The sequence below is a fragment of the Labeo rohita genome, chromosome 18 (genome assembly GCF_022985175.1).
Source record: "Labeo rohita strain BAU-BD-2019 chromosome 18, IGBB_LRoh.1.0, whole genome shotgun sequence".
Classification (NCBI taxonomy): domain Eukaryota; kingdom Metazoa; phylum Chordata; class Actinopteri; order Cypriniformes; family Cyprinidae; genus Labeo; species Labeo rohita.
In genome coordinates, this window is record NC_066886.1 from 31,281,820 (window position 1) to 31,307,782 (window position 25,963).

Sequence of the window (25,963 nt, forward strand, 5' to 3'; positions counted from 1 at the left end):
ACAAAACAAAAAAAATCTAACTTCTGAGATATAAACTTATAATTGTGATATAAAGTTGAAATTACCATTTTTATTTGTGAGATATAATCTAAGATAGAATGTAAGATTGTTACAAAATGTTGCAGTTACATGTTTTATTTATTTGTATTTATTTTTTTAGTATAAATAGCGAGATATAAACAATTTGGAAAAAAAGAAGTGAGAAAAAGACATTTTCTTTTTTTTTTTTTTTTTTTTTTTTTTTTTAGTCTGTGGGGGAAAAAATGTAGACCAAGAATTCTGATAAGAAAAAAAAGTGAGTTTATATCTTTATATTTTTTCTTCTTAGAATTGAGTTTATAACAGCATTCATTTGGTACACGAGTGTCCCGAACTGAAATACCCACACTAACATTTTCACTATGAATATGTGTATTGTTATACCCTAGCAAGGAGCTTTTCACATTTCTTTACTCATTCTTTTTTGTCTGTGTAAATCCCCAATGACCAACACCTTAGAAGGCTTGACAGTATGTGTGGTTGCATCATACTCATTCTGTTTTTTTATGCTGTTTGATACTGTCACCAGCAACAGGTGGACATTGTGTATGCCGACAGACAGAGGACCCTGCCATCTCTCTCTCCATGTCATAAAGTTTTGCTTTTTTACATGCATCTTAATCAAGTTTGCAGTCACTTTTTGGTGGTGTGTACACGCGTAGAATATCAAACTCTTACATAACAAAAATATTAGAGTTGGCTGTGAGTGTGCATTAACAGCTAATTAAGCATGAATCAATTCAAGACTGAACCTTCAGTGATGTTGTATCTTACAAGCGCTGTTTAATTTAAGTAAAGCATAATTGTAAATCAGTCACAATTAATGCAATTAAAAGTCAGGCAGTTAGTAGAGTTTGAAGACTTTTTTTCCAAAGGAAAATTATTATTTGTTACATTGTTCATTTTTACCACACGTGTTGTTAACACGTCCACACAGTTAGAAGTCGATTTGAGGGTCATTGCTTTCCAGTAAGGTACTTAGACTTGAGGAAATACATCATTGTGAAACCACCCGATGTTCTGCTTTAATATTGTTCTTGTACGACGTTGTTGCTCACAGTAATATCTTTGTTTTGTATATGGCATTGATTTACGTCTGGTCACTCACTGCTGAGTGAAAATAGAGTGAGCGTCTGTAAATGTGAATCAGATGTCTCTGAACAGGAATGCTAGAAAATCAATGAACTGAGTGGAATGAGGCCAAAAATAAATGTAAAAATATAAATACATTGAAAAGTGGTGTGTGTGTTTTTTTGTTTTGTTTTTTCTCTCTCTTAAGTGTAGGAGCTGTGAGTAAGCTATCTGTAGGTTGTTTCTGTGTTTGGCAATCATTACTTTTGCAATTATGTTTTACACAGAAAATGCACGCTAGGTATCATTTTTAATTATCAGTCAACAAATGGGGAAAATAGATAAAAACAGAGCATAACAAATGAAAGTATAGAATAAACACATTAAATTAAACTTTTTTCCTGCTGAACACCAGTAGTGTTAATAAAGACCTCTTGCACCAATATATAATAATTTGTTAACACTTAATTTTATGGTGTCCTTATTACACGTTACATGTACTTACTATAATAAAAACAATACATTATGCATAATTACATGCAAGTAACCCTAAGCAAAACTCTAATCCTAACCCTAACCATATAGCAAGTACATGTAGTTAATTAATAATACTTAGTACTTATGTGTATAAATACACTGAAATATCCTTAAAATAAAGTGTAACAAATAATTCTAATATAATTAGTCATAATTCAATTGTGATTATTTAATATTTTACAATCCAAGAGCATTTCTGTTAACTATACTTGTGTTGTTATGCTTTTATATGTTCATAATAATGTATATTAATAATGTATAATAATGTTCACACACAAGTTTTTTTTTTTTTTTTTTTTTTTTTTTTTTGTTAACAAAATTTAATAATAATTACATTTTAATTACATTTTATGTGTATTATTAATAATAATAATAATAATAATAATAATAATAATAATAATAATAATACATTTGGGTTGACTATCCCTTTTAAAAACAAGTATTATTTTATTAATTGTACATTTATTGTTAATTTATTTTATATTTTTATACTCTTTTATATTTTACATCAGTACGATTTCACAATTTTTGCAGCTCAGTTTCACAGATCTTATTAGACCGGTGAAGATGTTTTGGGTTCTGAGAGTTACAGCTAGCTTTCATAGTGCATTAATCTTTTATCACAAAAGATAAATGGATATTTAAACTTTTTTTTTTTTTTTTTTTTTTTTTTTTTTTCAAGAATATTTTTTATGTATTATTTTTGTAGAAAGAAACATGCCAGTTGTCACACATAGAGTACTGCAGTCAATGTGACAGTGTCAGAAACATCTCCAATCTAAATATCTCAAATCCTCAAATTGAACTTGAATCATCCACATTCATATTCATCACAGAATATTGTCGATTCCAACTATGGAGGCACAGTGTCTGTCTGTAAACCCCCAGGACCATTTAATCTTTGATGCAACTGCAAGTACATGTTCCATAAGAAAATGATCAAAAGTAACAAAAGTATTTTGAGAGAAATTGAGAGAGAGAGAGACAGAATTAAGTTGGTAGCATACTAGTTATATAAGCAGAAATGAATCTAGCAAGACTAGACTAAAGACTAAAGATGAAACTCCTTATCAGAATTACAAAGAGAAATCAATGGAAATTCAAACATAAAGAGAAAGATCCACTTCTAACTAGTTAATCAAATTAAATTCATTCAAAAATAATGCTTACACATAATCAAAATCTCAGTTAAAAAAAAAAAAAAAAAAAAAAGAATCCTTATCATATTGTCACAAATAAATGTTATCTGTATTACTGGGACCTGGTAAGTGTGTCTCAAAATGTCTATTATTATTTATTTATTTATTTTTATTTTTATTTTTTTGTAAAAAATGATATGCTTAAAAAGAAACTGGCAGAGTAAGCTTGAGGGTTTAAACACTGATTTAGTTTCTTTTCTTTTGAGCATTTCACATTATTAATGCACGTTGAATTCTTAAGTTAATAAAACATTCAGCTAAGGTATAGAGGCAACACCATGAATACATAACAAAATTTAAGCTTAAAGCTTAAGCTGGTGATTGGGCATATTTTTCTAGGTGGAGAAACTTGTGTTTATGCATTACTGTCTATGTTTTTATAAATTAGTGTTCTGAAATAATGTCAAATTATTTATAAAGTTTACTGTAAACACTGATAATGCAGTTTGGGGTCTAAGTTGGCTGTCAGTAGGATTCAACTGCTGAGAGAAGTTTTGGCTGACTGACTGACTGACTGACTGACTGACTGTTGTACTCTTAGCAGGAACAGCTTCCACCCATCTAGAAAAGCTGTCAACAGTCATCAGGACTGTCATGTACCCCTGGCACCTTAGAAGTGAAATGTAATTCACCAGTAGTTGTTGAAAAGGTGGCACAAGTGTCTGAAGAAGTGGCAGTCATTCTAGATTTTCCACTTTCATCCTTCACAGGCCAGATGTTTTACAGTTTGTAAGGCAGCAAAGTACTGATGTTATAGACATACTTTGGTTATAATATGATCTAAAACTCTAACACATATGCCTGAAAATAAATAAAATAAAAAGCCTGAAAATGAATGAATGAATGAACAAAAGACCAGAAAAACGAACAAATACATGCATACATACATACAAATACTCATTTTTGATTTTTTTTTTTTTTTTTTTTTTTTTTTTTTGAAGTGTAATATTTGATACAACAGGCATTTATAGATAATAATAGTATGATATAGGACATCTGTAGTTCTGTAGTTTATTTTGTTGTTGTTGTTGTTGTTGTTGTTTTTTTAATTGTGGGGGCAAATGTACAAATGTGCAAATGTACAAATAAACAATCCTCAAAAGTCAGATACATGTCAGATATATATTTGAGGATTTGTACATTTGCACATTTGTACATTTGCCCCCACAATTTATATATATATATATATATATATATATATATATATATATATATATATATATATATATACAGTATATCAAGTAAACCTAAGTTGCTTCAGGCAATGTTTGTTTATGTTATTGTTACATTTATTTTAGTAAAGATTACACCGCAAAAAGATGTGTGTAACCTGAAAGTGGATATTTTTTTTAATTATATTAAAAGGCCTTTTTAGCTAAAAAAAAAAAAAAAAAAAACGTCAATCAGAGTGCAAAAACTTCAGTAATGACTTCAGCCCAAACCTCTAAATTTCCTAATTCATTCATAATTTAATTAGTAACTAATTAAATCAACTGATTAAACAAAATTACAAATTACACACAGTTAAATAATTACTGTTTTTAGTCTTTTTAGTTTTGCAATTAGCTAGGATGGAGTGGCCTGGATATGTGTAACACCTCTGACTCTATTTGGTAAGGAAATGGACTTTATGCCATGATCTTATGACTATTTCCAAGTTTTCTTGAAATATCATCATGTAATGTCACACCGTTTTCAATCCGGGGCGCCTATTCCTCAGGTGAACAGTTGATGTACGTCTCTTTGATGTCTGTGCCAATAAACGTCTGTCTGTGTCAACACAGTTATGTCAGTTACAACTTGACTGGTTTTCATCCTTGCAGCTTTTTACATTGATTTGTCAGCCAATGTGTTTCCGCAGCTTTCGGTGCTGAGTTTTTGGATTTAAATCTACTGTGTGTACGGTTTTATATGTCAAAATTAGGGCTGTCAGTTTAATGCGCTAATTTAGTTAATTAAGTATATAAAAATAATGTGTTAAAAGCACATTAATCATACTGCCTGACCAGTAAACAAGAAGTTTTCCAACCAGCATTTTAAGAATGAAATATTACCTTATTGAAAGCATATTTTCGCATGTCCTCAGGGTCCATTTACACTGCATGTGTGTTTTCAAAAACAGCTGGACAGAGTGGAACGTACAATACACGAGAGGTGTGTATTTAAAGTTAAAAAAGCTTTTTATCTTGATACAACATCCTAAAAAAAAGCACTCATGGTGTAAGAAACAGTGAGATGTGATGTAATGTCCGAATATGTCAGTTTATACATAGTTCATGTTGAAAAAAAAAAGAAAAAAAGCACAGATGCATTAAATTAATCAAAAGTGAAAGATGAAAGACTTTTGAGTTCATTTGACATTGAAAACTGGAATAATGGCTGCTAAAAATGTAACTTTGCCTTCGCGTGTATATACCCAGTTTATTTTACAAACACTATGACTACATGCAGGGCCTAAAATTAACACTCGCCAAGCGCCAAATGTGAGTGAAAATTGGCATTGGTGAGCATATGTAACAGTGTCAGTCGCCAGATGGCGGGTAAAAATTTTACGAAATATAACAATGCAATGTAGTGAGAACAACAGCCAGTTTTTAAAGGGATTCGCTGTTTCTGATGTAAGCAAATAAAATAATCTTTTCCAAAGACAAGATCATCGTGATTAGCTGCTCTGTCATTAGCGAAAAGACAGAATCAAGTAATAGGATGCAAACGGGCTGATAAACAGTGTGATGGCCAGCTTGTCTCTAGACACAGTTCTAATAACTTTTACCTGAGATTAAGATTAAGATTAACTTTCCATCCTTTATCTTTCATAAACCGAGAATGTGGCGGCACATACCGTACGGTGTAGTGAAGTATAGTTTGAAAGGTTGCGCGTTTGACTGTTTGCATACACTGACCCGCTTCAGACAGCTCACCAGTAGCGCTTCAACGGACGAAAACACACACAATTATATCATATTTTGCCGAGTCACCTCGTAAACGTAATCGTAAATGAATTATAAAGTCTTAAATCACCGTAAAGAGTTGGGAGAATATCGGATGTGTGTTAGATCTGCGTCATGCGCATCAGGTTTTAAAGAGTCAGCACTGATTTTAAAGTGAAACCTCCTGAAGTCTGTCATTGATGTAACAAAAGAAAAAGAGAAATTACTCGACTACTCTAGTCACTGATTAACTTTTGTAGCTTGAATAAAGATTAATATGTATAGCTTATGCATATACAATTAGTAGTTTATGTGAAGATTGTTTTAAAATCACTTAAATTAAAAGTTGTTATATATTTCAGAGCCTATTAAATGTTTAAAATAATGGCTTTCAATTATGCTGTAATGTTGAATGGCTATAATTAATAGGTAAATTTGAGGGAAACTGCGTTTAATAGAAACAGAGACAAAAACAAAAAGTTAGTTTTAGGTCCTGGCTACATGTGTTTTTGCTTGTGATGTTCCTTTTGAGGGTCACTTTGGATAAAAGTGTCAACTAAATGTAATATAATATAAACGTATTTACTAACAGGTTTGACTGTCCATAACAGCTTATTGGCGTAGCTTCATTTCAGCATTTTATGAAAATATAACTGACTTGATACTCATGACAGTCATGAAAAACATCTGTATAGTGACAATAGCTGAAGTAAATTCCAGACACTTTGAAAACACCAGAAGGTTGTATCACAATTGACACAACATTATGTAGTAAATGAGGTGAAAATTGATCTGTCAAATGTTAAATAAACGTTTGGCTTTGAAACAAGTTAAAAAAAGTGTGTCTGAAGTCAGCTGAGATGTTTGTTGCTTCAGTCAGCCAGCTTATCTGCTTCGATAAGACCTTTCAGCTCAGTTTGCAGTGCTATTTTATTTTCTATGGAGGTGTAAAGGGCAGTTTTCAATGACTGAAAAGGTTTCAGTTGTTCATCATTTAGGTGGACTGTATATTTTGAATTCTTAACCTTTTACCAGGTCACTGAGTGATTTAAGTCTCTATCTGTCTTTTTTTTTTTTTTTTTTTTTTTTTGTGTCAAATCTATTCAGAAACCAGATGTTTGGTTTTAAATGGGTAATTTCTTTGAGCTTTTCAAATAAAAGAGGTTGAGTTACTATAATATACATCACGTGTGACAGATCTAGAGGCCCGGTGGCTCTGTTATTCTGTGGTGGGTATTTTGCTGGTATGGTTTGGGTCCGCTTGTCCCCTTAAACAGAAGGGTCAATGCAAATCAATGCAAAGCTGTTCTGAGTAATCATCATTATCTTATGATCATACATTTCTTTCCTGATGGGTGTGAACAATGCTCTCATCTATAGGGCATGAGGGTTCACTGAACAGTTTGATGAGTTTGGAAATGAAGTCACCAGATCTCAAACCTGTTAAACACCTATGGGAGATTTCGGACCAGCTTGTTAAACTTCACCCTCAGCCACCATTATCAAAACACCAAATGAAAGAATATATATTGTATAAAGACAATATTTTGTAGAATATATGAAGAGTTCAGATGCAAAACCAGCTAAAAGCCATCTCGGTCAAAAATGAGATAATGATACTAAGTGAATGTTCCTGACACATAGTATACGTCCATCAAATACTTTTACTTCAAACTTGCTAAATTCCAGCCTCAGCCCAATCAGAAGTACCAGTACTTACAGAGTTTTGCATCTGAACTCTTCATATACACTAATAACATTGCACTGAACATTCAGCATGATTTCAGAAACAACAGATTCCATCGCCAGATCGCATCTTATTTAACAGAAACAAATCTTTTAATCAGCATTAGTATGTCTGTACTGCAAGATGTTCAAAAAAGTGGTGGGGACAATATCGACCCTGGCAAAAAGTGGTGGGGATATGTCCCACCCATAAATTACGCCTATGCTTGACAATCATAAAAAAGTTGTACTTTAGTGCTGTAGTAAACTAAAAACAGCATTTTAGCATTTTAGTCTCTTCTGTTTAGTGTAATTGTTCTTTTTGTGCAATGGTGTGCATTATTGGTCAAAAAAGAAGAAAATAAATAGAGATGAATTTGACTGATATCATTTATTTTTCCATTTTTCTATATATTGACGTATAAGGATTTTTGACAGGCAAATTTTAAAATACAAAAAATAGTAATATCTTTTGTAATTGTTCAAATGTTAAGAATGTTGTATAGACATAAATTCATATAATATTTTTAAATTAAGTGATTTTAGTGTTTTTAATTAAAATTAATTCATTTCTTTAACATGCTTAACACTTTGTTTTTAATGTTCTCAGTAATTAAAGTGTTTTTTGAGTCATTAAAATTTCTTTTGAGTTTTTGTAAATAATGGTCTCATATTTTTGATCTAGTTAGCAGACTTATTTTTTCTGTAAATTGCATAAAACTGATAAAAATGTTTTAAAAATGCTAGTTTTTAACCAAAAAAATGCAGTCTGACAGAAAATGTAGGGGTCATGTCATTGACCCATATATATATTACGATATATTGTTACTGTAAATTTTCGGCATAGTGAAAAATCTGATATTATGACAACCCTATTCCAGAATCTTAGCATTTACTGTAATTTATTTATTAATTTATTTTTGAAGGGACATGGTGAGGGAAAATTAAAAAAGAAAGAAAGAAAAAAGTGATGGGAGGAGAAACATTTGCGTTCTCTCACAAAAGTATTGCATTCTCCTGAGAAACTTTGCTTTTGCTTTGTGTTTCTCAGGGGAATGCCAAAGTATGGAAACATATATTTTCTTCCCAACTCATTTTATTTAGAATCATCATATCCCTTAAGGGCCTCTGTAATATTGAACGGTTGAGCATGTGGAAGATAAGTGCGCAAACGTAAGATCTAAAACACACAAGTGGAAGTGTTGGGGTAATATAGTATCAGCCATCACAGACATTAACATTTCAGATGGGATTAAATTTCTCAGAGGACTGTTGAGTTAGCTGAAAAATAAAACAGTTGGCAATTGGCTCAGTTTTTCTCTCATACACTCTGAAAATTCTATAGATGTGGCAGATTCAGATGCAACTGAAATCACAAAACGCCAACAAACTAGTTCCTGTCTGAATTTGACTTTAGAATTATGCCCTTAGGAGTTCAGATTCAAACACATTCACTCCGTTCTCATGACAGGAGTGACTATGCCGCAGTTTTCTGCTGTAAACTCACAGTACGTGTTTAGCTTGTTCAAATCCCTCAGCCTGGATTCTCTTTTCACAATTTCATTTTCTTGTCTTTTCTTAAGTGGTTTGTTTTGCTCAGAACCTGAAAAAGCAAAGTCCCTCCATAATTAAAAAAGTCACTGACTTCAAAGATTAATTCCATAACATCAAGCAGGACTGAAAAACTTCAGAATCCACAATAAACCACCTCACAAACAGTCAAACGGAATGTCGTACACAATCATGCTTCTGTTGATGTTTTTAAAGGCATTCAATGAATGTTTAATCAAGTACATTTCATGTGCAACAATCTAAAGCTTCCAACATAGTAACAAGCCCATGAGGTCCTCTTTCACATGGATGTAAAGAGCTGGATCTGTCTGTCTGGATTCCTCTACTCCTCCCTCTCCTGCCTGTCTCTTTCACACAATTCTCGCCGCTTGCCTGTCCATCAAGCATTCACCCAGCCATCCATCTATTCATCTTTCTATCCATCAAATTCAGTAACTGCCTATATTTATTTCTATACGGATGCTTTTCTGTTGATTTCTGTGTAGGCAGCTGTCTAGACACCTGTCTTCCAATTTTGGATCAGTTGCCTCTCTTCTTTAAGCATCTGAAAGCTGAGAGTAACATTTCTTTGTAGGCTTTTCTGTCTGAATGGGAATGCGTGAACATTTGAGATTTTTTCCCCCCTCCATGTGCGAAAAGGAGCCCTCAGCGTAGTTCTCGGTTTCTAGTTTTGAAGCTATATTCTAAAGGTTCAGGACAGCAAAGGTCATATTTTGCAAGTATTAAAAGGCCCGTCTTTAATTAGGACCTCATAAATGTCAGCTCACTTTTTTCCTCGAGTGCCTCTCTGCACAAATACAGATCTACGTTTGGGCGGCTTTCATTTCTAGAGGTTACTTCCCCTCTCTCCGGGCGAGACTGTCTATAAACGATTCCGTGCCATACGAAGAATGAAGCATTTAAGTTGTCATTTGCGGGGTTGTCCTCATTACTGAACGTCGCATCTGTGAGTTTAGTCAGATGGCCTGGTGCTTTGGAGCTTAGTCACTTTGCTAAAGTTCTAATTGGCGAACAACAGAAAAAGAGATTTCAGCAGGTGTATAATGACTCTTTAATTAAGATATTCAATAAGTCCTTCCTCTTTTGGCACTGCTTTTAACACAAATGGGCAATTTTGAATAATTTGTAGCAATTGTAAATCCACAGCGCTGATTGACGTGATATAATAGAGATATAATTAGCTCTGTGTTTCCTCTGTGTAAATAGTAAGCGTTTGCTATCTAAATTCATTTCGCTCTGTGTGAGTGGCATTTGCAATAGAACATGGCAATGTTCATGACACGTATAACTTTTATGCAATTTCTCGTGATGAGAACAAAGCAACAACATAAGAATTAGGTGTCAAACTGTCAACCTTTCTTTTCCTTTGTTTCACAATTGCGCATTTGTGTTGCAGGGAAAAAAAAAAAAATCTGCTAATTGCAAAAATTAACCTTATTTAGCTGCTCATTTGTGCCAGTGAATAAATACATTAATAAAATAATTGCTTTATGCATGAATACATGTAATTACATAACATGTAACATAATACACTAGCATTCAGAAATTTGGGATCGGTATATATTATATATATATATATTAAACACGGATACATTAAACTGATCAAAATTATATATATTTTTTTTTTCTGCCAGTTATAAAGGAGAAGTCCACTTCCAAAACAAAGATTCAGATTTATAATGTACTCACCCCATTGTCATCCAAGATGTTCATGTCTTTCTTTCTTCAGTCGTAAAGAAATTATGTTTTTTGAGGAAAACATTTCAGTACAAGAGAGTTAGGGTATGTCGAAAAACTCCAATCGTATTTTCTCCCTCAACTCTCCCTCCCTCATCCTACATCGCTGCAGAAGTACTGACCCAGTCTTTGCAAAGTGAACATTCAAAGAAGTTAACAAAAAAGGTAAAACAGCGATATAGGATGATTTCGAAGTTGAGAGAGAACATGAGATGGGGGTTTTTCAACATACTCTAACTGTCATGAACCAGAACAAAAACAGTTTAGGCAGGGTAAGACAAGATGAGCGTTTGACATTAAAAATGATATCAATTGTATTATTTTTATGAAAATAACCGATCGTTACGCTAGATAAGACCCTTCTTCCTCAGCTGGGATCATTTACAACCGCATTTGGGATCGTTTGAAGCCGCATTTAAACTACATTTTGGAAGTTCAAAATCGGGGCACCATATCAGTCCATTATATGGAGAAAAATGCTGAAATGTTTTCCTCAAAAAACATGATTTCTTTACAACTGAAGAAAGAAAGACATGAACATGTTGGATGACAAGGGAGTGAGAACATTATATGTGAATCTTTGTTTTGGAAGTGGACTTCTCCTTTAACAGCACTTCTGAGTTGAGTTTGTTACTGCAGTCATTATATATTTGCATTTTCAACTAAAAAAAACATAAGTGCTTTCACACACTCCTCAGCACACTACATGGTTTGAAGTATCAAACTCAGTGTTTTTTCCCCCCGCTGTGCCTGAGCAAAGTGAAAATTAAACTATGGCGACAGGGGGTGTGGGATAGATGGAAGCAATGGAGGGTAGGTTCAGAGGGTCCCACACTTTTATTTCAATCAAATTATGAGCTTTGGCTTTTCATTGCAAGCAATTTACTCATACAGTGAGAGTTGGTATCTAACAAAAACACTGCTGAAATCGCAGAGTGTAGAGAAGCACGGGGCACAAACTCAAACTCACAAACGCGGGGTAAGTTGTGACACATTTCAATAAATATTTCACACTTGCTAGCATAACCAAATTTACGGTATTTACTAGTTGCCATAGCAGCACTATACAGAGAAAAAAAAATGCGCCAAAATTCTAAAGCCTTTTGATGATATCGCTGAATATTTATTTTACCATAGTAAAAGTACATTTCTGGCTGAAGTTAATTTTTAATATCAGTTTTTAGTATTCATTTAAAATGAGGCAAATCTGCTATTATTTTAATCTCCAATCTGTTATTTATCAGTTTAGATTTAGTTTATTTATGCTTGCAAACCATCAGAAGACACTAACTGGTTTAAAATTCCAGTCACGCTGATAGGGAACGTTGTAACACTGCGTTACAATCTGCCCCACTATTATTGAACTATGCTATTCTATGACATTAGCGATGTAATTTTCACTATTTTCTTTTATGGGTTTTAATAATAAACCACAAGAAACAGGTGAATAAAGACTGACAATCTATGTTTAATGTTCAGATATTATTATTTCAAGAAATGTAAAGCATTTTGGCTCGTTTATGTGTTTATGTGTTCTATGAGAGCTTTTCTGAATGTCTGAAAGTGTATTTGCTCACATTGTTTTGAACTATACTGTATAGCTGTGTTTTGCAATCAGGACTGTCCCATGCATGGTTGCGATGTGTTCATTGTTAAACTCCAAAAATAGATTATTTTTAATTCTTAAAAAACACCATTATTTTATTTGGAAAAAGCTAATCATTTTATTTTATAGACAAAATATTTTACTTTGTAATGCACATTTTTTATTAGATCAGATAACATTTAAGGTTGTTATATGGTCACGTTACAATGTGCCCCTCACGTTACAATGTACCCCACCTACATTGCATGTTGTCAAATTTCACTTCCTTTCTTTTGAGGTAAATAACGAAAAACGTATGCACTGTAATTATGAAACCAAGTGACATATTTGTACTAGACAAGTGTGAAATTAACATGGATAAAAATTTATACTCTGAACCCCACGTGGATTTACACAAACTGATACGTTCAAAAAGTGTTAGGCTGTGCTCCGTGCTCCCCTATGCCTGACTTTATGTGCCAAAGTTTAATATGTACTGTACATTTAGGGGTTTGTTCAAATCCTTAGTACTAAAAATAGCAATAGTGTTCCATGCAAGTGTATCTTAGAGCCTGACATCATGAGTCTGAATTGCTAGCTGTAACAACCCTCTCTGTCTTATTTTCAGATTTTGCTAGAGCCGTTGCTGGGAGACCGGTGTCATACGCTGCAGTGCTGCGGATGAAGGCAGACAGTTCCTCGTCCTCCTCGCTCAACTCCAGGATGAGGTTAAGAAACAACCATGGAGTTGGATCGTCTAGCCAGGACTGGCCTCCCTTCGCCAGACACAGATACTCAGCTCTCAGCTCGCAGGAGGACTACAGGAGCGAAGGTGAGAATGAGGCTGAATCACACAATCCCTTGCCAATTCACAGACTCTCATGCTGGGCACTTGCAAACTCACTCTCACTGATCTGTGTTCTCATCACACTGGGGTGAATGAGTTCTGCTTTTACTTCTACCCAACTTCAGAAGTTAGACCTTACAGTGAATGGCTCAAATACTACAGGTGGTCACTTAAATATGACTTTTTGTTCTGTGCTTTGGACCATGTTTTATTTAAAAGGCCAGACTTAACTTGACTAGCAAATGTGTAAGACCATCCTCTTATCTACAAAGATCATTGCTAGTCAACAAAAAAAGTGTGTTGTAGACTGAACACCTTCAAGACTGCTTTGGTCAAGCTTTTCCAGGTGGGTTTTGATGATTCACCTACTAGACCTGCCCCAGACCAGCACAAACCAGAAAAAGATTTAAGGACCTGACCTGACCCTGAGTTTTGGGGGCCTAACAACCAAGGACCGTGTGTTGGATTCTTGTGTTACACTGAAAGCGACCTAGACATCTCACTCGATGAATCATGTCTCTGTTCAGTTAGCGTTGACAGAGACCCCGGCCAAATGGAAATTGAACAGGGATCATTGAAACATCTCGGCACTTCCCAAACTCCCAGCCTTCCGTCAGCCTGACAACTGATGGATGCTGTTGTCACCAGGAGAAATATATATTTTCACAAGAGAACGAGACAGCTGCATTATAAAAGAGACCTTTACAAATAAAATGAGTTCTGTCAGGGTTCCTGTTGGTTCATTGAGCATAAATGTATTTGTTGTAACTTCAGAAACAAATTATTTTGCTGCTGTATACTGTTTAGGTTACTTGAAGGACATTTGGTAGCACTAGGGGTCAAGTGTTTTTGACACTAGATACATTAACCAAACAGCTGTAAAAAAAAAAAAGTCGTTCTACTTTTAATTATATATATATACATTCTATTTTTATTACTAGATTATTACTAGGTTATTACTACATTTTAGGGCTGGCATTTCTTAAAAAAAAAAAAAAAAAAAAAAAATATATATATATATATATATATATATATATATATATATATATATAGGGGTCAGTTTGACTGACCCCTTACACAATCAGCCATAATTTTACTATAGTAAAGTGCCATTTTTTGTTTGTTTGTTTGTTTGTTTGTTTTTCCCATTTTTACTATTTGTATAACAACACTTTTACTACAAATAGCCTACCGTTATTAAACTATGGTCAGTGTAGTAAAACCCGAGGTAATTTGTGGTTATATGGTTTAACTTCAATTGAAAATGTTGGTTTTATTTGTAGTAAAACCATGGCTAATTTGTGTGCGTTGGTGCTCTTACTCTGAGCCCCTACTGTTTATTCCATTGTTTAAAATGGCTGAATGAATGTGTGGTAACTGCCTTATTTAACAACGTTAAACATTTAAATATTTTTAAACAGTAACACGTTGACAGTGCGACTGCTTTGAATATTCATATTTTGGCATTAGGCTACATACTGTGAAATGATGACACAGAATATGACACAGAATAGTGACTAACATATTTATTACAGATAAATAACGGTTCATTATTCATTATTCATCAGATCTGTGTAGAGCACTGACACCCTGTGGTGAAACAATCACGTATGATTACCAGCCACCGCTTTTTCAGATCGGTTTATGTTGGATTAAAATTTTACGTTCCACTGCAGTTTGGAAATGCTGTACAGTAATTATCAGAATATGTCTTCTGCTGTCTCTGAAAATTTACGGATTTTGAAATCATCCCGTGAACTCTGATTTTAGTAGGCGTTTAAGTCAACTAGATGATTACAGTACACTGAAAACTCACATAACTGGAAATAACTGAGCCATAATATTTTAAAACAGAAGTGTGTCATGACGAATGAATGGGGGAAAGTCACATGAGAGGAGGCAATGCCTCCATTGCGATATGATTGGATATCACTGGTTGTAGTCGGTTGTGATTGGTTCATGCAATTAAGAGGAGAACCTCTTGTGTTCATGCATGCTCTCGAATCAGTATGAATGAAAAATATAATGGTGTTAATGGAAAGATCCAAAAACAAAAAATAATAAAAATAGTAAACAACTCACTCTTAGATACTTAGTTACATCAAAATAAGACCTAAAATGTCATAAAAGTTAAAAAAAAAAAAAAAAAAAACAGAAAAAAGAAAGAAAATAGCTGAACGTAAGTTCACACATTAAATATTTATATTTTTTTAAATTGTTACTGCCTTGAGTTATTATTTTGGAATCAATGTAAAATGTTTGAAAACACTTAAAAGATTAGATTCATTCAAATGCAAAAATATAAAATATAATTAATTTATTAGCTATTTTTCAAATAGCCAGAGTTCTGACTTGCAGCATAAAGTCCATTTTGCCCCTTATTCTGCCCACATTTTTTGCCCCATTCTGCCCAGAAACGAAGAGGCCATCTGACAGACATGTAAAACAATCATGGGCAATAGATTGGAAGATAAAATGGTGCATGAATGGTTGTATAGAAAACATTAAAAAAAAAAAAAAGAATGGAAATGTGTGTATAAACAAGCCTGTACTCCAAAATCATGTGACAGTCAAGCTAGTCGGAGCTGGTAGATCACCTTGGCGTATCTGGTGGCCCATAAATTCACCAAACATTTGACGAAGTTATCAAGAATGTGTAGTACTTGGTTACTGGGAAATGTTTAACAGAGCATTCGTGGTTCAGTAGGAACAGATGAATAAGTCTGATTGGGTCAGAATGGGGTCACAGGAACTGTCTCATTCGAGAAGATGCAGTCAGTACCGCCAACTTGTCCGGATCACCACACTCCAACGGTTTAGGGGTCATCCAGGAGACGACAAGGGAACCAGAACAGAGCCGTCACGCAAATGAGGTGTGTGCCGCTTCCTTCGCCACACCACGAGGACAGAGTAATTGTCAGTGAGATGCGTCCTCTCTGTGTAACCCGCACTCTTCAGGTTGTCGAGGAATTGTAATGCCGAAGAGCTCATGGGGGTACGCCAGGCTGCTGTTCTCCTGTTGAGGCTGACGGATCACAGAGCGCCTTTGAGATGACTGATTTCTCTGACATTATCAAGCTGCTAAATCATAAAACACTCAACGTCGCCCCATACTGTGACTACAAGCTGCCTCCGACAAGCTGCACAGCACTGCAGACAGATAGATACAGGATCCTCTTCACATACACTGCAGTAATTCTCAGCTGGTACTATTTAAAACACAACTTTTGTTCACGGTGTAAATGTGCGGTTGCTAATAAACATCTCAGTGTGATCTCGCAGCCGATACAAAAGCAGGCTCACAATAGTTTTAGATAAGCATATAAAAGTCATAAAAGTGTGTGGGCAGCAGTAATTATTCCCTTCCTACATCTAGCACACTGATCTTTCTTACCTATAGAGTGCATAATAAATAACAGCCTATTGTAGAGCACTGTATATACCTGCATTATTTTTTTCTGGTGTAGTAGATGTACTTTTGCGCTGTTAGATACTGTAGCTATTACATAGCTGTACTACATTTGTGACAGCAGAATATAACACTATTGTAAATGAATAAATGGCTTTTGATAATGATAAACTGTGATTAAAAAGAAATCTTCCTGAATAAGAAATGTGGAATTGCAGTTCACATTATTCTCTCAAAATGCACTCACTGAATCAGCTGAAAGGATTCCAGAATTAACAATTTACTGGCTGAATCAGTGGAAACAATTCTTTACTCATAAACTCGCACAGTTACTGAATCAGTCAAAGCAGTGTTGAGTTAAAAATTCACTCATTGAATTGGGGAAAGCAGTTATCGAGCTTGTGCTTTCGAATTACTTTTGAATCAATATCTCACTTGTTGAATCAGTAAAGTGGTTCTTGATTTAACAACTCTCTCATTGAATGAATTGCTTTAAATGGTTATTGAATGAAACACATGACTAACTTGTCAGCTACTTACTGAATCAGTCTAAGCAATTCTCAGTAAACCTCTCACACAAAATTCACTGAAGTAGTTTTTGAGTCTTATAGTACTCACTCTCTGACTGGAGTACTTGAGTATTTAAACCCTGAGTTGCTCAGTACAAAGCCAATGGGGGATGCTGTAAAAAAAAGCATCATACATAACAGATAGTCTTGCATCATATATCATTAAACATGTTTCAACTAGCAGAATTCAAATAAATTATTTGTTTCAGTTAGAGATCAAACTACAGTATACCAAGGTTTTGTATGAAAATGCATCATATATGCACATGTAATCTGTATACACTTGAGGTATTGTGCCATATTTTGGTTTGTAGCTTTGCAAATTTTGCTATTTAGAGCAGTTGGTTTCAATCACTCAGATTGCCGTGTCTTACATTAACTTTTACCACAGAGAACTGAAACAGCACTGGAAGATCAGAATTGTATAACTTGTTACATAATATGTTACAACATAATTTGTTCTGGTTAACTGTGCTGTTTACACATCAAGTGGTTATTATTTTCAGTAAAACACCCAATGTTTTTGCACTCTTTAATAGCTACCATGATTCCAAAGGTCATAACTTTTGATTGCTTTGAGCTATAAGCACATAATTTTGCTCAGATACAGCTGACATGATTGTATACACGACCAGTCACCTTTTTGCAAGCAGCGTTAACATGAAAGTCTGCAAACATGATCCCAATCTATTTTCTTCAAATTCTGAAAGACATTCTATCAAATGACAGCATGCAATTGATCGTGCCTTGTTTTTTGTAGAGTTACAAGCACAAGTATGACACTTGGGCATGAAGTTGCTCTACATAACTGTCTGACTTTAACTTAGGTATAACTGTTAGGTGCTGTGTTACAGCACTGTCCATTAGCCAGGCACCATTATTTATCACAATGTGAAGAGAATGGCTTTCGCCAAAGAGTAATCTTTTGCCAACCCACTGTCACTTTCCTCACATAAACTGTCAAGACCTGGTCCTATTCTCACATACCACACCGTTGTATGCTCATTATAAATACAGTGTGGGCCATCGGAGAGACCTTGTTTAAGATGATACCTGAACAGGCTGTACCTGCTCAAACCGAGCTGAACAATAGAAGAGAGTGAACCTCGGCACTCTACTATAATTGCTTTTCAACTTTTAGACATATACAGCGGCTTCATGATGTGCACTCAAACATGTCACAGCCTATCTGTAAAATTGTGTACTGCCATGAGCACTCCCTGTTTAATAGTGAGGGAACGAACGGTTGATTAAACTCTCAAAGGCATTCACTAGGCAGGAAATCTGACGCCTCGGGCGAGGTTTTTCTCGCTTGAAGAAATGGGCCTTGTTATTTGAGGCTTTTGTTTAATTTGAATGAACGATGCTTTTGATGGTTGGTCATCTCTATGTCGCACGGCCAACAGACCATTAGAAAGGAGGAATAAGAAAGTTAAACTGGAACAGTTTCCTGAATCCTGCTGACTTGTGCCTTGACACGAAGAACTCTAGGAAGTGTGAAGTCTTCCATTTCTGTTTGTTTTAAAGAAGAATGAAAACTGTCATAATTTACTCACCTTCATGTTGGAGAAATTTAGTAATCAAACTGGAACAACGGGCTTTCAGATACCAAAAATCACAAAGAAAAGTAATGCATAAAAATAAATAAGCCAGATGATGTCTTCTTTTTTGCATATTTTATTAAATATTTTTGGGTGAGTCTGTTAACTTTGACAAGTAAAGGTTTCATGCTTTTGCCCAACAACAAATTAGTTCATACTTTTTCCAAAACATTTAAGGAGAGAGATCACCTGTCCGCCAGCTTTGCTGTGCTTCAGATTAATTCCAAAGAGTGATTTGTTTCCCACTGGAGACCCAGTCTGCTGACAGGAGACCGCACAGATTACTGTTTCCTCACTTCCAGAGGAAGAAAGGCCGCTTTTTCCGGCCACTTGATCATTTCTAAATGGTGAGAAATATCATCCTGTCTCAGCTACCAAAACTAGGTTAAAGGCCTATATCTCTGTTAAATGGAAGAGTTGTGCTAGTAACAAACATGCTTTTAGATATGGTTGTACCATGGTATTATTTGAAGTACATTGGAGTATGAATGAATTTCTGTATCATTGTATATGTCAATGTACACCAATTGTATCAAAAAAGTTAAAAATGACTTGTACAGCCAAGTTGATTATATATTTAAAAATATAATAAAAATATAATATTTATTTATTTATTTATTTATCTCTGTAAAAATAATTAACTCTGCAGTAGGGTACAACAAGGCTAAAGGCACCCCTAAAAAAAGTGCTTTTTACTGTGCCCAAAGTGTATAATTACAGAAAAAAATGCATACATCTGTACTGAACATTTATGGAGCAACAGATTTTGTGTGAAAATAAATCATGTAAGTCGTTTATTTTGATCAAAAACCTCATAAACGTATGAGGTGGTAAGAGGGGCCTTTTACCCCATACACAGGGTAAAAGGCTCACCAGCATGGGGTAAAAGGCATACAGTATTGATACAAATACAAATACTTTAGCTAAAATGTTTTTTTTTTTTTTTTTTTTTAAGTTAATACTTGTTCAAAACAATCACTTTAGCAAAGTTTGTACTATTTTCCGCTCATTTTGCTAAATAAAATAATTATTTTTTGTTCAATAAATATACTGCCATTAAAATATGTTAATATAAAACATATATTTTAAAATACAGAAACAAAATCATTTTAAAATGTAAAGATTCTGAAAGCATTGAAGGAGATCCCATAATACAGATTTACAGTAGTAACAACAAATGATATTTTATTATATGATACAATTGATAGCACGTTTTTAAATATGATGGTTTCATTCTAAACATTGTAATTATCTCTAATGGACACTCAACATAATATATGATGTTTACCATCTGAATCTAACAATGTCATGTCAACAAATGGAAAAGTCAGCTTTCTATTAATTATTATGTTAATTATTGTGCCTTTTAGCCCCAATAGCAGGGCTTTTTACCCCAAATACCATTATGAAAATTATTAAGAAGACCTTTGTCTCAAGATCTATTGAATAATTTTAGGGATTCTTTTTGCTACTTAAATCTACAACACTTTTAAAAACATCAATTAGATCAAGCAAGCACAGAATCGACTTTGTGCTGCTGCCCGCGGTCGCTTCAAGGGTCAGACAAATTTACACATGTATGTTGAAAAGCAGATACTTTGGAAAGTGCTACACCACATTTTTCTGCCATCTAGTGGTTTAGATGAAAATAATATCAAAGTCGCCTTTTACCTCAGGGTGCCTTTGGTCCCGTTGTAACCTACTTTGTAAATAGATAGGTTTATGATAATTATTCAGTTATTACCTCTGGTATACTTGACACTGATCAAAAAGAGATAGTTAATTGAAGTGTTTTTTTTTTCCCCCTTCACATACGCAGGCACCTCATCTGAGCTGTAAATATGCTGTGTGTTTACACAGACACACAGATGTGACATAAATGTATTGACATGAATTCACAACAGCGGGAATCTGTGGATCAGACATGAATGTTGATTCGCATACTGATTGTCAGAGCCGCTGTAGCCTGACAAAGTAGATTTTAGGTCAACTGCTTTCTGCGATCTAAAGGAAAGATTTCTTTTCATTTTTTGACATGTGGGTGGAGCCCGGTTTAACAGTTCATGCGGGGAGCTTTGAAATTGGGTGGTGCGAAAGTGTTGTTACAGTTTGTTAGTGATCTAATCTTGTAATTGTATCACCAAATGTCGTCTTTCAAATTTTCTGTGATTGTTAAACCCTGAAAATTGGCTGAAGCAGTTATGAAATCTGGTTACACTGTGGTTTGCCATCATAATAACATGCTTCTGAATGTAGTCAGAAATTGTGTAGCAGTAAAAAAACATTGTGCCTGAGGGCTGGCATACATACAGAGAGACTGCATTCATTGTGCTGGGTGATGGCTTGTATATTCAGAGAAAGGGCAAGAAATGTATATGTTACCAGAATAGCAAAGATTGATATGTTGCAATGCTTTGACTTATCAACAAGGGTGTATTTAACCACATCGCATTCCCAAAAAATGAGTCTTTTTTGTGTCGCCATGTGTATTTTGAGTGTCAAATCAGCACGTTAGAATGGAGGGTCATGACAGATTGGAATAAGGATATAATATAAATATACTAATATAGTTTTCTGTTTTTATGAACTTTAACCTGTAATTTATTCATGTGATTTATTTAAAATTTAAATAACATTTCACCACATAGCTGTTTTTTACTGTATTTGTCGATCAGATAAATACCCAGGTGAGAATAAGAGGCTTTTAAAAAAAAGAGATTTTAAAAAATTTTAGATTTAATAAGAGATTTAAAAAATGCATTAGTAGAAGTAGTAGTAGAATTCACATATTTGTGTTTGTGTATACTGTCTTATGTCAGACATGATTTACTTAGTTACAAAAAAAAATTGTGTATTTAGTTGCGAAAATCCCTTATTACTGTGTCAGATACATTTGTGTTCCTCTGTCCAAGAATGATCCCCAATTACACAAGGCTTGTCCAAGCTACACAGATCTGTAAATAATTCCCAGAGACTGTTCAGTGAGTAGAGGTGTTGAGGAGACGGAAGCAAGCCAGGGAGCATATGGGCCGAGTGGGAGTGTTTGTGCGGGGGAACGCTCTTTAATCTCAAAGGCCCACAGTCAGCTGAGAGGCAGTATTAGAGTGAATCGAGTGCTGTTTTACATAAAGATTCCCCATTGTTGTCAGTACAGATGAGCTGAAAATATAGCTCACTATCAAACTGATCAAATTAAATTTTGCACTTAGCAGCATGAATTGAATGAGGGTCTCTTCTCTCACAATGTTGAGGGTTCGTTTGAAGGTAGATTCAAAGTCATATGTTTTTGTTTTATGTGTTTTTTTTTTTTTTTTGGCTCAAAGCCACATGCTGGATGTTTTTTTTTTACCTTAACAAAACTAGGGAAAAAAATAAATAAAATATAAAATAAAAATACAAGATACTGTGCATTATTTGAAAAGAGAATTGAGAAATAAGTTACATTTTTTCTTTTTCCTTTTTCCTATTCACTCATTCATTCATTCATGGTAGAAAGTTTATAGTGAGAAAATGAGTCCAGAAATCCCACAGACTTTAACTAAAGGACCAGAGTGATATCTACTCTTCTAAAGTTTCTAACAGGAGGGTTTTGCAGAGATGTTTTAGGGCCTTATCATACACCCATCGCAATGTGACACCAAGCGTGACACAAGTGTTTTTTGATAGTTTCAGCCTGATGCAGTTATCATTTTCGTGTCCAGCACCACATTGTTCAAATAGCAAATGCACTTGGTCTAAAGTCAATGGGCCTCATTCATGAAACACAAGCAGAACGAGTTGTTGTGTAAATCATTCGTAAAACGGAAACTTTGAAATTCATGAAAATGTTTATATTTTCAAAATGTTACATGTTAGAAAAAATGTACACCTGCTCCCTACCACTTGTAAATGGTGTGTAAAGCGTTCTTTTTGGCAAACTGATGACACTGGATTTTGATGCACTGCCATAATAATTACAAGTTTATTGCCCTTGCCCTCTTTTTGATTTTATTTTCTTTGCAGTTGAGTTAATAACTGTAAAACGCAGAGCTCGTCACTGTCACTATTGACACAGCCTTAAATAGAGGAGGGGCAGGACAAATACCAACCAACCATCCTACTTGTACAACAACTACCTACAACAATGGAGAAGTCAATATAACTGGTTACTGCTTTTTTATATTTAGTAAAATTCTTAAAAATGAGATACTAGTAATACGTTGCCACCGTCAATATTACAAATCATAGCAAATAAAACGCTGTGTCACCAAAGCATTTCAGGCACCACTAGCTGGTCGTTTTAAGAAGAGTGGCTGACTTTTTTTTTTTTTTTGTAAGTTGGCTAAAAACTCTATGGTGGAAACCTTTGTCCTTTGCTGGTTTATGCTGATCCTTAGCTGGTCATGTTGCATAAACCAGCAAAGGACCAGCTTAAACCAGCATCAAAACCTACCTAACAGCATATGCTGTTTTTTTCAACAGGTAAGGAACCATGAATGCTAGTGAAAAACAACAATATCATAGAGACATGGGGTCGGAATCTTTTGGCCTGTGTTTTTAAGGACCACCCAGAACACCTCAGCAACCACATCAGTGGCATGGCAAACATTCACAACACCCATATTGTCACCCATATAGTATAGCTTTTTATTTGCAAATTCTATCGTCATGTCATTTTCGCAGACTTGTTCCTGTTTTGTATGTTGCTAACACTGAATTCAATGCTAGACTTGTGCAAATGCATTCCTTCCCTTCGGATCTGATATTGTCCCTCTCTTGTCAAGATGTGACAGTTTTTTTGGGGGAAATATCGCAACAGACTGTGATGTTTGAAAAATGTGTTTTTGTCCTGGCGATGATGCAGGTTGTAGCAGAGACCCCAGTCACCAGTTCTTTAAAGTGTCTGGCTACACAGACCGTAGATATGAGGCTGGTGTGCTGACACCTGGGTAGAGAGCAGCTTGAGACAGTGACGATGTTGCAGCCTGTACACACTGGGATTTATTATGCATGCAGCACAGAGCATAAATAATAGAGCCAGAGCTTAGATAGCTTACTCCCAAGCCGCTGCAAATGACTAGGTTATGCTTGAACTCTGCGCCCACAGGTCCTTCATCTCTTCTCTCTTTCTTTTGTCTAATTCTGTTCCTGCTCAAAAACATTTGCCAGATTTAGCCATCGCATAGCGGATGTCGAACAGGGGGTGGAGAGCGGTTCATGCAGCCTTGATGATTTCATGAACAGCATTATCCTGTGGTACACTTACTTTAATATATACGCTAAATGATATTCTTATGCATTTTTATGCATCTTAGAAAAGTCATTGATTTTTACTGTGAATGATGACACATAGACTGTTCCAAGATGGTGGACATGTCTACGTGTCTGATAGGGGTGTAACGGTACACAGAAGTCACGGTTCGATACGTACTTCAGTTTTGAGGCCACAATCCGATACAAGTTCGGTACAATGGGAAAAGGCAACAAATCCTGAATGCTATGTTTATTCCATTTATTTTGAACAGACAGTAGTGCTGTGTACATGTATAAATGAGCAGTTGTTTTGTATAATTTCAAGATTTAAAGCAAAAACAGAATAGTCTGACTTTTTAATTGTGAAATTAGGACACCTGCACAACATGACAGCAGGTGGCGCTTATGGAACACCAGCAATATAGTTCTTGGTTACTACTGTATATAAAGTAGCTGCTCTTACAAATACTACTTGCATTATATTATACATCATACTGACGTAAATGAAAAAAGAAAATAACATTGAAACTTTACTAAAGATGGTAAAGTTCCCCTCAACGATATATTCATATAACACACCACCCACAATTCAGTACTTATATTTTTCTTCCAACATTTTGTGCATCACAAACAGTGAGCTTGATCCAGCGTTGCCAACTTAGCAATTTTGCTGCTGTATTTGGCAACTTTCCAGACTACCCTAGCAAGTTTTCTTCAAAAAGCAAATATATTTGGCAACTTTTATCAACTTTTACTCAAATGATAAAAAGGCACACATTTTCCCTCTAAATTACACAGAAATTGGAAATCAAGGGTGTCTAGCAGGACACACATCACTTGAATCAAGTTGCTAGATGCAACTGTTCAATGATAATTGATCATTTATGATAACACACAAGATGATGTATTAGTTTGTACCTGTTGATTAGTTAAAATATGTAGAAAAATGGATAATGCACTAATAATTTCTAAGTTTGTAACCTGAGAACACAAAATACAATATGTAGCCTAATTTTAAATTCAGGTAAAAAAAAAAAAAAAAAAAAAAAAAAAACTGTGAAAAAATGTATTCAAATGAACACTGCATTGTGCCCTATTTTACAATCTTTTCTTAAAGTGTAGCATACTAACTACCAATACACTGCTTAAGAATTAGGAAAATACATAAAATGCTCTAATAATAGTGATGATCTCATTGCGCAGTGACATCACAATGTCATTTAGCAACTTTGGTAACACTTTAGAATAGGGTACACTTATTCATTATTAACTACGACTTTTCCCTCAATAAATTCCTAATTTGCTGCTTATTAGCTTAATAGTTAGTAAGGTAATTGTTAAGTTTAGGTATTGGGTAGGATTAGGTATGTAGAATAAGGTAATGTAGAATAATTCATGTGCTTAATTAACAAATTGTCCTGCCCTTAGCTATTTTCCCTAAAAAATAAGTTGGCAACACTGGCTTGATCTGCCTGCTACAGTATTTTCTCCTCTCTGTGTCTTACGCATCTCTGGCCTCTTTTAGCATTTGTTTGCAGATTTCATCGTATTTCCACACAGATTACATTTTGGGAAATTATTGCAATGCAGTTTGTGTACAATTACGTAATGCAGATCATCCAAAATAAAACTAAAATAAAAACTGAATTTATGGCTGGTCGACCTGTTAATCTCTAGAACCCAAAACGTTCCCACACTGCTGGTTTAAAACAAGCCAGCATTTTTTTTTTTAGCTCTTGCGTCCCATCTGAACTCACCGTTCTTGTTTTGGGTTGATGCTTAGATTGTTTCTTCTTCTGCTCTTTCCTGTTGTGATGGTTAGTGTTGCATTACATTACCTCCTTCTGGATTGATCGCCTAGCTGACTGTATTCGTCATCTGATTGCATGAACCAAACCGCGTCATCCGTG

The 25,963-nt window shown here is 34.7% G+C and overlaps 1 protein-coding gene across 1 annotated transcript in view; it reads left to right on the plus strand.

Moving 5' to 3' along the window:
• The window catches only part of cntn5 (contactin 5), a 316,602-nt gene that overhangs the window by 148,384 nt on the left and 142,255 nt on the right, over positions 1-25,963 (plus strand). Inside the window, 1 exon segment of the mRNA XM_051135268.1 lies at positions 13,024-13,227. Within this exon segment, the coding sequence (XP_050991225.1) occupies positions 13,024-13,227 (204 nt within the window).